The 16,327-nt window shown below is 33.1% G+C and overlaps 1 protein-coding gene and 1 pseudogene across 2 annotated transcripts; one reads left to right on the forward strand and one right to left on the reverse strand.

Moving 5' to 3' along the window:
• Positions 1 to 1,918: 1,918 nt before the first annotated feature.
• On the forward strand, positions 1,919 to 10,859 carry LOC121261918 (putative UPF0481 protein At3g02645). 2 transcript variants are annotated; one of them, XM_041164333.1, is made up of 3 exons: positions 1,919 to 2,087; positions 7,699 to 7,955; positions 8,597 to 10,859. In XM_041164333.1, the coding sequence occupies exon 3, from the start codon at positions 8,641 to 8,643 to the stop codon at positions 10,237 to 10,239; it is 1,599 nt and encodes a 532-aa protein (XP_041020267.1). In that variant the 5' UTR covers positions 1,919 to 2,087; positions 7,699 to 7,955; positions 8,597 to 8,640; the 3' UTR covers positions 10,240 to 10,859. The 2 variants fall into 2 exon arrangements, with proteins under 2 accessions (XP_041020267.1, XP_041020268.1); XM_041164334.1 differs by lacking the exon at positions 1,919 to 2,087 and adding an exon at positions 4,269 to 4,348.
• A 1,883-nt stretch (positions 10,860 to 12,742) lies between these two features.
• Positions 12,743 to 14,863, reverse strand: LOC121261920 (annotated as a pseudogene).
• Positions 14,864 to 16,327: the final 1,464 nt, after the last annotated feature.

The raw sequence follows: 16,327 nt of genomic DNA on the forward strand, positions 1-16,327 counted from the left end.
GTTGTCTCTCAGACTGTTTGTCTGTAGAGAGTTACAACAATGGATTAGACCATGTCAGTCACAAAGAAATTTGTGTAATGAGGAGCCTTAAAAGCAATAATTGACTTGTATTCTATATATCTCAAATCAAAGTTGTAATGTTACGTTATGAATAAATAGAATTTTTTCTATCTTAAAAAAAAAATCTAAATTAATGGAACAAGATCAATGTTTTGAATACCGTACCAGACGCCGTACCGGTCAAGGCACTGGAACGAAATATTTCGGTACCGGTACCTTTTTAGGATAGCGTTTCGGGATAACGTTTCGGGATAGTCAATCTATAAATAAATTATATATATAAATATATATAAAAATTATATTCCAAAATAATAATCTATATATAAATAAATTATATACAAATACATATATATATAAATTATAAATAGTCTAGTCTGAATTGGGGGTTAAAAAATAAGCTTGTAGTTTGAAAAAACGAAAAAAAAAAAAAAAAAACACAGGCCGAAATATCGGCCGGTACCGGCCGAAATATAAGCTGGTACAGGCCGAAATTGAGGTACCGGCCAGTATTTTGGCCAGTACGGAACAGGTATAGTACCTGTACCGGCCGGACGGCCGAAACGAAAAATTTCGGCCGTACCGGCCGGTACGGTACAAAATTTAAAACACTGAACAAGATTCTGAACCAAGCATCGTATACAAATCAATTCATTGTGGAGAAAATTAACCAATTAGAGAAGAAATTTTAGGTGTCATTTGGATAGTGAGTTGAGATAGAAGTTGAAAATTGAATAAAATATTATTAGAATATTATTTTTTAGTATTATTATTATTTTGAGATTTGAAAAAATTGAATTTTTTATTATGTTTTTTGTGAAAATTTAGGAAAATTGTAATAATAAGATGTGATGAAATGAAATAAAATGAAACATTTATTGTATCCAAACGGGGCTTAATCTTGGTTAAACTCTCGTTTTGGATAGTGAGATGAGATGTGATGGTTTTAGATAAAAGTTAAAAGTTGAATAAAATATTACTCGTTTGGATAGCGAGAAGAGATGAGATGATTTTAGATAAAAGTTAAAAGTTGAATAAAATATTATTAGAATATTATTTTTTAATATTATTATTGTTTTGTGATTTGGAAAAATTGAATTATTTATTATATTTTATGTAAAAATTTGAGAAAATTGTAATAATGAGATGAGTGAATTGAGATGGTACTAAATAGTACTTTTTTTTCTATTTTCCTAGAAGCCAAACGGAGGAAAAAAAAGAGTGTTACGGAAAGCTTAGGTGGAAAAGTGGCCGATGCAGGTCTCGAACCTGCGACCTTCGCGTTATTAGCACGTCGCACTAACCAGCTGAGCTAATAGGCCACATGGCTCTTCTTTTCTTCAATACTTACTTGAATTTTAACAGCTCCATTTTGCATTTGTAGTTCATTGCTGAGTCTCTTTCTTTTCATCCTCGTAATTTCTCGTTTCTTCAATATTTTCTTTCTCCAGATTCCCCTCGAAATGCCAGCAATTTACAGCCTCTGCATCATCAATAAGTCTGGTGGCTTGATCTTTCACAAGGTTGGTTCCTTTCTGTTTCTCTCTTTGTCACACGCTAGACTTGGATATTTTTTTCTATTTGTTTCCCGACAAAATATTTCTTTGTTGAAAAGGAAATTCTCTTGAAGAAACTGGGTAATAGTGAGAAAGACTAGCCTTTAAGTTGTTTGAGTTCGAATCAAACTGTTTTGGATTCTTAGATTAAGGAATAATTGATTTTCTCTCTTTTTCAATTTTTTTCCAGCTACCAAGACAGATGGGTGGGTATTATGTGTATGTGTGTCTATGTGTGTGTGTGTGTGTGTGTGTGTCTCAGAAACGTCAAATAATGATCATAAAACTGATCTGTTCTTGATCGTTGACTCAGTCCATACAGTACTCTAAACTACGAGTCTACGACTTTTGTGGAAACAAAAAAGAATAGAGACGAGCTTCATTGTGATCTCCTCGCTTCATCAGTTGATCTTACTGAGAAGTTAGAGACGGTGCGCGCGCGGCGACCAAAACCGAAAGCGTTTGTTTGTTTGGGTAAGCAAAACATTCATCATCACCTTCTTTTTCTCCCTCTTTTATTTTGTTCCATAATTCTCCTATTTTTATAACTTATGCTATTTAGTTGAAGGTTTGTGTTCGTGGATTTTATCATTTCTGTATAAATCTTTGACAATTTTTGTTTATAATTTTATATTTCATTCTAGAAATATTTGGTTATTTATCTATCAAGATTTATGCTAATTGATTTATTAAGGTATATAATTTTAAAAAGTAAATTTCTGTTTCATCATGTATGTTTTGGACGATCTTCTATTTGTTGTAATTATTTTTTCCATTTTCTGATTGTTGTATGATCTATTGTAAGAATAAAATAAAAAATAACATTTATTATTTTGCTTCTTCTCAAAAAAGAGAATTTAGATGATGAAGATTTTCATTAGTTGATGGGGTTCTTAACACAATCTTTACTGTGATAGTGTTTAGATAAAAGAAGTTATTATTATAGCTTTCCTCCATTGTTTGATAAAAATCCTCATTCATGATCTTCTTTGTTTTGAGAACAAGATTTATTTTGTATGTTATAAATGTTTTAATGTTTAAATTAACATCATGATATTTATTCAGAACATGTAGAATAATGTAAACATTATAATATAATATGATATTATGTGAATATAAAATCTTAGCTTCTGTTAAACATGTATATTACTTTCTTTTGTACACTTATATCAAATTTTTTTAGCATGTATATTACTATAATTGATGCAAATATCATGCTAAGATTGATGTGTATATTATTTTATTATTTTTCTATATATATATATATATATATATATATATATATATATATACTAGTAGTGGGAACAGGTCCAAGGGAGGTAGTTCGCCCAATTAAGAGTGAATAAGGCTTCGTTTGGTTATTGAACTCAATTGAGTTCAGTCTAATTTAAACTGAATCTAACATCCAAATACTCAACTCTAAAATTACTAAATTCATCCAAACTCAAAACATTCTTTCACATAGGATCCACAACCTTTTTCAACTTAAAACATCTTAATACGTGGGACTCGTAACCTTTTTCAATTTCCCATAAAAAGTATTAAACTCATTTTAACATCCAAACACACTTTAAACTCAGTTTAGATGAGTCCCACATAATTCTCTTTACTACTCAACTCACTACTATATATAAAAAACTCAACTCATCTGAGCTCAGTTCAATATCAAAACACAGTTTAAAAACCTAAGCGGCAATCTACAGTGTTTTTTCTTCAAAATTTGTTTTTCTATTTTATCCCTTTTATTCTTGCTTTTTCCTTTTTGTCCATGGCTTTTCTTCTATTTGGAAATTTACATTTTTGTTCTTTTAAATTAATTGATTGATTTAACATATTTGACCCTGTTTAATTGCCTCTAATTGCTGTGTAACCGTATATGAACAGTAATTTTATCCAAATTTGTTTCCAATTTTATCCCTCTGCATTTATCATTTTCCCGTTTTGTCCTTATTATTAGTTTTGTTTTTTCTGAAAAATTACGTCTTTGCTCTGTTTAATTACTTTCTGGCCGAGTTTATCTTCTGAAGACGAAATTGTAGTTCCTTTTTTATGCTACAGTATGTTGGTAGGATGGATAAGATATTTATTTAAATATCTTAAAAATAAATCATTAAATATTTAAAAATATAATATTTTTTAAAATATTTTATAATAATTTTAAAATTTTTCTAAAAATATTTCTAAAAATATTTTTATTCTATCATCTGCTTTCTACAGGAAAACCTTTATATTTTGGTAATTTTTTTTCCTTCAAATTAGGTAAATGTGTCTCGCACGTTGAGCCTCTGCTCTGCCAGTGTGTATGTATGTGTGTACATATATATATATATATTAATTAGAAAACGTGGCCATCCAATTCTCTCACAGCAGACCTAGGCCAACATGTTTTTTTTTTTGGGACAACCAGATTAATGTTAAGACATTTTCATAATGATAAGTCACGGCACGTGTAATTCCATGATAGGTCTTGAGTTTAAATTAGGTGTTGAATATTAATGCTTGGTCCCGCATCCAGCTACCGTGAGTAATGCTGTGATAGGTGAAATCGACGAAACGTCAAATAATAATAAAACTATGTACGTTCTTGATCGTTGACTCAGTCCAGGACTATAAACTACGAGTCTACGACTTTTGTGGAAACAAAAAAGAACAGAGTCCTCGCTTCATCAGGTGATCTTACTTAGAAGTTAGAGACGGTGCGCGGCGACCAAAACCGAAAGCGTTTGTTCGTTTGGGTAAGCAAAACATTCTCTCTTTTTTATTCTGTTCCATAATATTCTGCTTTATTATTTTAACTTTTTGAGAATCATTTGTTATGTTTTTAGGCTTACTCACTGTAATAAAAAAGAGTATTTACGACAAATTATTTATAAAAAAAAAAATGACTAATTAGCCCGTCGTCTATATCTATGGATCTAATTCCATGTATATATATATATATATATATATATATATGTGTGTGTGTGCGCTATCTGGACCTCTTTGCTTTGAATATTGAGATATTAATTTATTAGGATATTGACATTTTTATCAATAGTTAGTTCATCAGCTAATGCACTCAACTCGTTGCATACAAAATAAATTCATGGCAGCTTGCTTGTTGATTTGGGTATTTATTTTTCTAGCTAGGTGATCTATAAATAATATATAATATGATATGGTTAATTTACTTTGAATGACTGATAATGCATGGGGTTTTCATTTGTTTGCTTATAGCTGCTTTACTAGCTGGTTACTTATTTTATTAGTATTAAAGTACTCCAATTAAGTTGCCCAGAAAATTGGCCTATATTTTTATATAATTCTATTGTAGTCATTATTCTTTAATTGTGTAAGCAGGCCGGGAGGAACCCAATCTATTATATAAGAAGCTAAATTGTGCGATGGAAAAATCAACAAGCTGTTATGATCAAGAAATTCAACAAAAATTGGCAACTGCTTCATCAGTCACAAATGGAAATCAAAATCATGCTGAAATTCGTTATAATAAATTCTTTTTTATTGTCAATTACGGATCGGAGAAAATTACATTTGAACATAAAAAATGAGGCCATTCAAATATTGGCTAAAAAACCATTCGATTGTTTATTTTAATTTGTCTAAGTTTTAATAATAGAATGTTTAGTTGTAAAAATAATTGAAAAATTACAATATCTATTTGCATAAAGATTTGGGGATCAAATTATTATTATTATTTTTTTGTTTTAAAATAGAATTATTGGTGTTCGAACAATTATTAGGGCTAAAGAAATTTCGTCTCAAAAAATTATGTTTGAATGTTATTGTTGCCGTTTGAACACATATTAGGGACAAAAAATATTTTGTCCAAAAAAATCCACTCGAACACTAGCTTTTGAACAAGTTGAAAAAATTTCATCCCAAAAAAAATGTTTTGAGACTTTTTTCATTCATAATAAAAATTATTATTATGAAAAAAAAAACATAATAATTGACACATAAGTATTCATAATTTTCATTCATAATTGTTCAAAGGGAAACAAATATTATGAGACTTCCTTTAATATTCCATTTTTGCTGAACAACCAAGTAGCGGGCGTAGACCGGACCAAGCCCGATGAGAACCCAAGGCCTTAAAGTTATTTGGCTTTCTCAGTTCTCAGTGGAGTCTCCACTGAGATTTATGCTTGGTCCCGCATCCACCTGCTACAATGCGTAATGCTGTGATATCAACGAAACGTCAAATAATGATAAAACTCTGTACGTTCTTGATCGTTGAGTACTCAGTCCATGCAGTACTCTAAACTACGAGTCTACGACTTTTGTGGAAACAAAAAAAACAGAGACGAGCTTCATCAGGTGATCTCCTAGCTTCATCAGTTAATCTTACTGAGAAGTTAGAGACGGTACTGCGCGCGCGGCGACCAAAACCGAAAGGGTTTGTTTGTTTGGGTAAGCAAAACATTCACCATCATCTTCTTTTTTCTCTCTTTTTTAATCTGTTCCATAATTCTCCTATTTTTATAGCTTATAGTATTGAGAATCATTTATTATTTTACTCAGTTGTGGGTTAATTATTTCAGGGCCTTTTCTAACCGTAATCTAATTCCAAATGAAAAGTGTAACGATCACAAATTAATAGGTTTCATAAAAATTAATTCACAAATTGACATGATATTATGTGATACGTTAGATCTACTTTATAATAAAAATAATTTTATAATTTGATGTACCAACCAAATCACATCAATTAATTTGTGAGTTTATATTTATATGATTCATTTGTAGCCAAAGCATTTCTTGTTCCATATATCCTATTTGGACCTCTTTGTTTTGAATATTGAGATATTAATTAATTAGGATATAGACAGTAACTTTTAAGAAAATACTTCAACCACAAAATGAATATGTAAATAAAAAGAAGATGTCCATAACAGTACTCTAACCTTTATTGCAGCAGTGGTCTGCTACTCTATCGAAAAAGAAGATGAAAAATAGAAAATTTTAAAGTGTGATCTGCTACCGAAAGAAAAAGAAGAAATAAAACTTTGTCATTTTATTTTATTTTTGCCTTTTTACTCTTTCTAGAAAGTAAAGGTTAATGGCCTCTACTTTGTCGTTTTCTTTTGTTTTTGCCTTTTTACTTTAACGTAGAGAAAGGCAAAGTGGTCTCCCATTCATACCTGTCTTTCTGACTAACTTTGCCTTTCTCTACGTTACAACTTTTTGTTTTTTTATTAAAACCCACAAAGTGGTCTCCCTTTCATACTTGTCTTTCTGCCAAAGTTTATTCATTTTTTATTTTTTATTTTAAATAAACCTTGTAACCTTTCATTCATTCACTTCAGTTATACATTGCATTTCTCTTGACACGAGAGAAAATAAATTCATGCCCCTACTTGATCCAAACTATATTTGTTTCTAACGATTCTTTTACTTTTATTGAAATCCAGTTTCGCGGATCAGGAAAAAATCTTGCCAGAATGAACAGTCCTAATCAAATATTAGAAATTTCTATAGAAATTAAATAAATTGATTTACTCTCCACCAAATCACTTTAAAATGATCCCATGACTACTACAATAGTCTCATTTCTAGAAAGTTATTTTAATATTTTTAGCTATACATGATATAAGATTTGGGAAAAAATAAAATAGTAAAATAATTATTAAAACACATACATTTTGCAATTGAGAATTCTCGTAATTTTTCTACATGCGAAGAGTGTTTGATAGAAATTTTCAACTTATCCATTTACACAGTACTTTGATATTGTGTGATGAATAATTATAAGTTTATCTATAGATAGGCTAACATCTCAAATTTTCAAACATTACTTTTTTCTATCTTTCATTAATATAAAAAAATAATTAATAATGTTTCACGAGTAATTATCTTTCTTTTAAATTATTAGAATTTAATATTATGTAATCTTTTTTCTTTTTTAATTAGAAAACGTGCCCGTCTACTTTCCAAGTCTTCTCTAACAGAGACCTAGGTCAAGACTAGTGCTCTCCACATGATACTTTTGTTTCTTTGAGGACAGCCAGATTCCTTCTTGAATTATTGATGTTGACTGTTAAAATAGTCTAATAAGGAGAAGTCACCACGTGTGATGCTGTGATAGGTTTTGAGTTTAGCCGAGGTGTTGAATATTGCAGCTTGTCCGGTATCCAGCTACCATGCATATATGAGTAATAGTGTGGTAAGTGAAATCAACGAAACATCCGGATAGATCTCTTTTCTTGATCGTTAACTCCACTCCAACATGAGTACGAGCGTCTTTGTCTCCGTTTCATCACTCGACTTGCTTCATCGGTTCTTTGATCTGTAAGTCTGAGAAGTTGGAGACTGCGGCGACCAAAAGCGAAAGCGTTTGTTTCGGTAAGGAAAACATGATTCGAAATCACCGTCTTTTTCTTTCTTTTAATTTCTTCCATTTTCTTTTCTAACTTATTGATAATCACTGATTATGTTTTTAGGCCTTTTTTTTTTTTTTTTGGTTTTATTATGTTTAGGCTTACTCACTTAATAAAAATAAGTATTTGCAACGAATTATTTGTCAAAAAAAAATGACTAATTAATTAGCCCCGTCGTCGATATCTATGGATCTAATTCCATGCATATATATGTTATCTGGACCTCTTTGTTTTGAATATTGAGATATTAATTTATTAGGATATTGACATTTTTATCTATAGTTAGTTCATGATCAGCTAATGCAGTAGTACTCAACTCGTTGCATACAAAATAAATGCATGGCTTGCTTGTACGTTGATTTGGGTATTTATTTTTTCTAGCTAGGTGATCTATAAATAATATATAATATGATATGGTTAATTTACTTTGAATGACTGATCATATATAATGGGGTTTTAATTTGTTTGCTTATAGCTGCTTTACTAGCGCTAGCTGGGTACTTATTTTATTAGTATATTAAAGTACTCTAATTAAGCTGTCCATAAAATTGGCCTATATTTTTATATAATTCTATTGGAGTCATTATTCTTTAATTGTGTAAGCAGGCCGGAAGGAAGCCAATTTATTGTATAAGAAGCTAAATTGTGAGATGGAAAAATCAACAAGTTATGATCAAGAAATGCAACAAAAAATGGCGACTCATGCTTCATCAGTCACATATGGAAATCAAAATCATGCTGAAATTCATCAATTGGATCAAGAAGCTGCAAGCAATTCGACTCGTGGAATTAATGGAAATCAACATAGAGATCAGTTGGTAATTAGCATCAAAGAAATGGGTGAAAGCAGCTTGGACCCTCCCTTATCATCAGACGAGTGTTGTATCTACAGGATTCCAAATTGGCTTCGCAAATTGAATGAGGAAGCCTACACTCCTCAGGTTATATCGATAGGGCCTTTCCACCATGGCACCAAAAGACTAGAACCCATGGAAAAATTGAAACTGAAATATTTTCAGAGATTCCTGCAGCGGGTTGACTTCAACGTGGAGATTTTAGTAAACACCATAAAGCTGAATGAAAAAAGTGTGCGTAGTTGTTATGCAGAAACCATCAATTTTAGCAGTGACGATTTCGTGAAATTAATTTTGGTAGATGGGATCTTTATTATTGAATTATTCTACGGAATATGGTTCCAAGGATCAAATAGTATTGTTCGTGAGAACCATGTACTGTTAAATGCAATATCGTGGCAGTTAATTATGTTGGACTTGCAGTTACTTGAAAATCAACTTCCTTTCTTTGCTCTTGAGATATTATTCAGGCTTGCAGATGTGCCAGTGCATCCTTCCTTCACTTCGCTTGCAATTAAGGTCTTTGAGGCTAGAAAAGATCAAGAATTTCCTGGAAATCTTGGAGAGCAACCAATTAGACACTTTGTTCATTTGACCAAAGCATTTTTTCTTCCATCATCCAGAAAGCTTTTGTCACCACATGAAAGTAATGATCATGCTAGATCAGCTGATCATTTATATACTGAAAGCCGGTTGTACAAGGCTGGAATGAAGTTTAAGGTAAGATCATGCAAATGCTTGCTTGGCCTAACAAGACACTTTGCTGATATCACAAGAGCATTTTTTCCTCCATCATCCAGAAAGCTGCGAGTGCTACCGCATGAAAGTAATGATCTTCCTGGAGCTGATCATTTATATTCTGCAAGCCAGTTGTACGAGGCTGGAGTGAAGTTTAAGGTGAGCTCAAGCAAATGCTTACTTGACCTGAAATTCACCAACGGAACGTTGGAAATTCCATGCATTAATCTTTATAATGAGACGGAGACTATTTATCGAAACATCATAGCATTTGAGCAATGCCATTATCCATGTGATTCACATTTTACAGACTACATTGTGTTATTGACTTTCCAAATCAACACTCCCAAAGATGCGGATTTACTTATTAGAAAAGGAATCATCATTAATTGGCTTGCCAACAGCAATTCAGTGGCATCTTTTATCAATAATCTGGGGACGAATATTGTATATATTAGCAATAAATCTGCTTATCGTTGTTTGTTTCGAGATTTGAATGCATTCTATAGGAACACTAAGCATACTTGGAAGGCTACCTTGAAACGTGATTATTTTGGCACTCCTTGGAAAATAGCATCTACTACAACGGCTGTTACCTTCTTGTTGCTCACTCTTGTACAAACTATATGCTCCATCATCCAAGTTGTGAAGATATGAAGAAGCTTTGTGCATGGAATTCTGGTAGGACATCACATTTTATTTTACTCCTCACCTTTAGAAATTAATTTGTTAGATTGCTAGCAACAGCTTCGAAAATTTGAACATAACATGCACAAAGATAAGTACTGCTTGAAATAATATGCCTTATCATCACTTTCTTCATCTTTTAGTACAGAGCCTCAGCTCTGAATGCTGTATAAATACACCTGCCTATTTATAGAACATATACTACACTAATATCTTCTAACTTCACCACATTTTCATTCTTTACCCTGTTCTTCATTTGCTGATTTACAGATTGCTTTGTGATTTTCCAAACCCCTTGCATTTGATAGCACCACAGGTGAGGTCTTGGATTCTATGGTGATTTCTTTGTTGTTGAGTTATGTTTTCCTCATTGTTTACTCAGACAAGTTCTTAGAATAAAGTACAAAATCATAGTTCGATGTCATCCCCTCTGTGATTTACATGATGTCTAGTGAATTGTGTGATATCAATGTTCTCTTTGCATCATTCAAGATTTAGTTGCTTGATTTGGAACAATTTGTGATTTACCATATGAAAACACGTTCGGTCAAAGAGGATCTGGACCTAAGAGTTCAACTGTTAAATTATAAACTTTTTTGCAGGAACACATATAACGGCTGAGATTGGAGCAAAGCAAGAGGAGATTAAGCTAGTGATACATGAGATGAATTTCATGCAACAAAAGTGGAGGTCATGCTATCAACCCGAGGGATTTGAATGAAGTGATTTTTGTGTCTTTGTTTCTTATTAACATAGAATGATATAGCTTTGTTGTTGTTGATACTGTTGGGATAATGGGCTTGTATTCATGAGAATTTTTTTATATTTTCTCTTATAATTAATTGTCTTGTTGTATTTCTATATAATAACTTCTTTTTTATTGTCAATGATGGAATGGAAAAAATTATATTTGAACATAAAAAGTGAGGCCATTCAAATATGTTAAGAGTATCTTCAGCCTCAAATGGAGGCCTAACTTTAGCCTCAGATGGAGGCTTAACTAATAGCCTGACTAAAGGCCATACGCAGCTAGACACCGATCTGCATCTTTGGAAAGCCAGACCACGATGATTAAGATCAATTCTGTCACTAGACAGTTGACTCTTTCTAGTTAATTCTTTCCTTATTATCTTTGTACACTTTCCTTTTCTGCTTATTGTAATCCTCTCAATTTTGGATATCTTGCAATCTTCTTATTTATGGACATACATGTATATATACAGCAATACTGTTCTGTAAAAAGATAAGTTTGAGTGAATATAAAAACTTCTCTTTTGGTCCATTTTTCGCATGGTATTAGAACCCCTCAGGGTTTAACACCTATTTGTTTTCTTACTCTTTGTTACTATGTCGAATTCTGTTCTGTATTCCAACTCCACCTCTTCCTCTTCCACCCTTTATATGCCTAGTATCACTTTTCTGGGGAGAGGCTAGCCTCCTGTTGCAAGCCTCCAATGTATAAAGGGGAGGATGCCATATGTTTGAAAAAAACAGCAAATCATATTTGAATAAAATCTTGCTAAGGGTTTCCTTGAAAAGTACCAAGGAATGTTTTTTTTCATTATTATTTTTGAGCTCCAACGATAGGTTGAAGCAATGGACTCCACAGGTGAGAAGGTACTAAATCGGGGGACAGGTTCTTGCCTCACTCAAGGTGGAAATCACTGCTTAAGCCCGTGGGGGGGCATATCAATGGTTGTGTGGCCTCTATATGAGCAGCAAAAGATGGGCGGGGTTGATTTAGTGAAGGAAATGGCAGATTAGCAATGAACGAGTCAAAAGAGAGGGTTTTTTCCATTAGATTTGATGTTGTTAGATTAAATTCCTCATTGGAATTCGTTAAATCCATATTTTCTTTGTAATCACCCTAATTTAGTATAAGAGGGTGGTGAATGGGATCACATATTGGTTGGAATGGAGAAGTTTTTGTAATCTACAATGATTCGAAGGTACTCCAATTATAACTTTGACTAGTCCTTTCGGAGCGCATGCTTAGATGTGGTTTGAGTTTTTCTTGGGTTGTTACATTCTTTGTACAAATTACAACCGCCTTCATCTTCCTCGCCTTACGGTGGCAGTTGGCCTGCCTTTTATACTTTTGTGCTTCTTGGTTGCAATGCATCTAGTTATTTCAGACATGCAGATAAGTTATTTCCTTACACTCGCTTGATGACCCTCGATGGGTATAAATTCAGCTCGAATAAGAAAATTGGAAATGGTGTATACCCTTCGTGGCATTGAGTTTAGCTGGTTCGAAAGGATGTTTTGCATTACGACGAAACCTAACTTCACAAAAGTTTATTTTCTTTTCTTTTCTCTTTATGTGATAAGCTCATATTTTTATCATCTCTACCATACTTGTCATGGCATTGTCATCAAATCTGTAATTAACGTTCATAAGATCGAAGAACGATGAATTGAATACATGTGTATATAATTATAATAGCTTGCCAACAAAACCAAAGGGGAAACCCAAACAATGGCCAAGGAATGGCAAGCAGGACCCAAAAGTCCTTGACAATCCAAATGAAAAAATAATAGGAAGGTCTTCTACTTAAAAATAAAGAAGACCAAAACCAACCGATACAATATTACTTACAAGTTACATGTATAGGAAGGTCTTCCACTTGAAAAACAGAAAGACCAAAACCAACCCTTCAACAAAATAAAACCTACATAAGCACTAAGCAGCGGATGGGGCTGAAACGTAGTTAACGACACCAGCCTCGGAAAGCGCCGCCAATAATGCTTGCAGGTTCTTCTGTTCATCCCCTACTTCAGCATCTCCTGCTGGCACAATATTCTTGTCGTCCAATGACTCATCGTTGTATATGTCCCACCATTTCTTCACCAGCATCTTGATGTCTTCCCTATCCATGTTCTGTTCCTCCCCAGTATACCTCCATGGCTTTGACCCCTAAAGAACCAAACAAATTCACCATTAGAAGACTATCATTCCTAGAAACAACAATAGTATATACGAAACTCAGAGATAGTTCTCATAAAAAAAAGGGATACTCACAGCAGCACAATAGTGAACAACCTTGACGTTGTCAAGCTCGATGTTCTCTGGGTGGCGCCACATCAAGGCCAGGACAAGGTTGTAAACTGGTGGGATCGGCTTGTAAACATCCCTAAAGAACATGTTCAGAAAGTCCTGAAAGAATCATAAATATATTTTTGGGTCAGATAATTGATTTGATTGACTAAAAACCACTCTTGTGTCCTGAAGTTTCGAGAATTACCTGCTCAGCAAAAGGGGTAGGAGGGTAGTTTTGAGTGTCCTGAGGAGGTCATGGTATGTGGTCATGTTGGGTTCATACACAAACATGCCAGCATTGAAGTAGAGGGGAGGCTTGGGGCCTAACTCAGCAGGCCACTTGACCTTGTCTGGGCACTGCTGGCAATAGCCAACCTTGTATTGTGGACTGTGGCTCCATGTTTTCTCGCAGAAGCAATCCATCACTGCATAGAAATAGTTGTCTGGGAGATCAAAGAGGTGATCTATATTCTCAAAAACTTGGATGTCTCCGTCTAGGTAGATCATCTTGCTGTACTCCACAAACTGCAATTTCCATCGTAGCAAAACTTCAAATTAAACTCCACTCACAAAGATATTGAAACTCATGCGGGTAGGAAAGAAAAACAAGAAATTTCGTTTCTTTTACAAAAAATTATGTCACCGTCAAGAATATTTTAGTGGTGGCAGACAAAATGCTCCGTCAATTTCGTATACACTTTCACAGGAACAGCAAATATATATAACAAGAGGTTAAAAGGAGGTCAAAGCAGAAGTAAAAAGATTGTTTGGTTGCACAAGCTGACAAAAGACAAGCTTGGCTTCCTTTTCAAATCAAGAGAGAGATTCAAAGGATTCAAATGGATATATTTCTTGAAAAAACTTTTTCCTCAATATCTGGATGGGAACCGAACCTACTAATTTACTTTTATTCGAGAAAAAACTAAGCCTTATCTAGAACAGGCAAACTAACTAGCTAGCAGTAACAGAAAGCAGTAAATACGTGTAAACCATGAAAAATTAGAAAATGGTTACCAACAAAGCATGCATACCTCCCAAATGCGAAGCTTGGAGTAATTGATAACGTAATATGCCATGGCAAACTGGGTTTGGTTCTCAGGTGGGTAAACCGGCTCAATCTCCTTCACTATACAACCCTGAGACACCAGAATGTCACGGTGCTCCTCGGGCACGTCCGGCAAGATTGCCACCACCAGTGGGTACTTGCTCTTTGCCTTTCTCAGGCCCTTTGCCAACCCGACCACACCTTTCACGTAGTCCCCGTTGCCTGCCAAGAACGTAACGTATGCCCTGGTGGGCATGCTGGCGACCTTGGTTAGCCCAGTGGTGGTGATGTTAGGAGCCATTTGAAGTTGGTTTTTTGGAGAAATTAAGGATGATATCAACAAAGACCGGTTGAACGGATTTGATCAGAAGGCTAGCTTTTAGATGTTTGGTCTGGAAGAAAACAGTTTGTTTTTCTAGGGAAAGGAAGAAAAAGGGTAATGAGGATGAGGTTTTGGAGTTGAGAAAAGAAAATGGTTTTGTTTGTTTGGATGATGAGAAAATGTGTTCGAGAAGAAAAGGTTTGTAGTCAGAGTGAGATTAGATGCTTTGTGTGGAGGACTTGGAGCTTGGGGTGGTGGGGGTTTATATAGGATTTTGGGTTGATTTTGATTAGGTGTAATGTTGAAGATTATGGTAATTAAATAATAAATAATAAATATATTTGTTCTTATGACTTGTCGTTAAGGTAGAGCTCGTGCTACCAATTAAACGGCATCGCTTAGACTAATGTGGTTCTAAATTTATAACTCTACCCATGATGACTCACGACGTTACTTTATAAATTGCAGTAAATTAATTACTTATTTGAAGAGAGAGAGAGAGAGAGAGAGAGAGGAGAAATATTGATCCGGGATCTGATCCGACGATAAGAGAGAAATTTAAGGAATTGGGCGGTGCCGGAATGGAGAGAATAAAGTATGAAATTTGTTAAATGAGTCAACTTTATCTTCTCATAATTGCCGAAACGGTAAAATTGGGAATGAAATCGGCAAAATTGGAGAGAGAGAGAGAGCGAGAACATGGGTTTATAAATCTCATAATATATAAAAATATATATTGACAGATAGACAGTCTTAGGTTACGTTTTGATATTGAAGTGAGTTGAGTTGAATTGAATTGAGTTGAGATGATAAAATATTGTTAAAATATTATTTTTTAATATTATTATTATTTTAAGATTTAAAAAAATTAAATTATTTATTATATTTTATGTTAAAATTTAAAAAAATTATAATAATAAATTAAAATAAATTAAAAAATGTTTAGTAACGAAACGTATTCTTAAATTCTTAAGGTATCGTTTGAATTCGAATATAAGTTGAGATGAGTTGAGATAGGTTGTGAATAGTAATGAGATGAGTTGTGAATAGTAATGAGATTTGTAAGTTAAAATTGATAAATAATAATAAATAGTAATGAGATGAGTTAAGATGACTTACGAATACAAACCTACTTTTAAGAATCTCATAATTTTTAGAAATATAAATTTTTTAAATAAAATTACATATTTTACAGGTTAACTAGCGCTGCTGACCAAATCACCACTGAGCCAATGGCTTCTAACCGCTGCACGCGAAACTCCGAAATAGCTTTTTTTACAGGATAATATTTTAGACTTTTTTTTTTAATCATTATTAAAACCTCCGAAATAGCTGTTATATGACTAGGGACAGTGTTTTTGAGAATATTCCATCATAATTCTTGGAGTTCTTTTTGAATATATATATATATAAGCCAAGCATTGTAGTTTATTTAAAATAAATTAATATTTCTTTTATTAACTTTTTTTCTTTGAGAGTATTTTTAAAATATTTCTTTCCTTTTTTACTCCTTAATTTGAGCCATTAATTCATACCCAAATCGTGAAAAATTCAACATCAAAAGGTCAGATATTAACAAATGTTTGATGCAGAAGAGGAAAGAAATCTCACTAACGGGATATATTTTAAATGAAAATATATTTATTATGAT

The sequence above is a fragment of the Juglans microcarpa x Juglans regia genome, chromosome 4S (genome assembly GCF_004785595.1).
Source record: "Juglans microcarpa x Juglans regia isolate MS1-56 chromosome 4S, Jm3101_v1.0, whole genome shotgun sequence".
Taxonomy (NCBI): Eukaryota; Viridiplantae; Streptophyta; class Magnoliopsida; order Fagales; family Juglandaceae; genus Juglans; species Juglans microcarpa x Juglans regia.

Excerpts from the sequence above, each read along its gene's own strand:
- LOC121261918 (XM_041164333.1), top strand. The coding sequence starts at position 8,641 with ATGGAAAAATCAACAAGTTATGATCAAGAAATGCAACAAAAAATGGCG.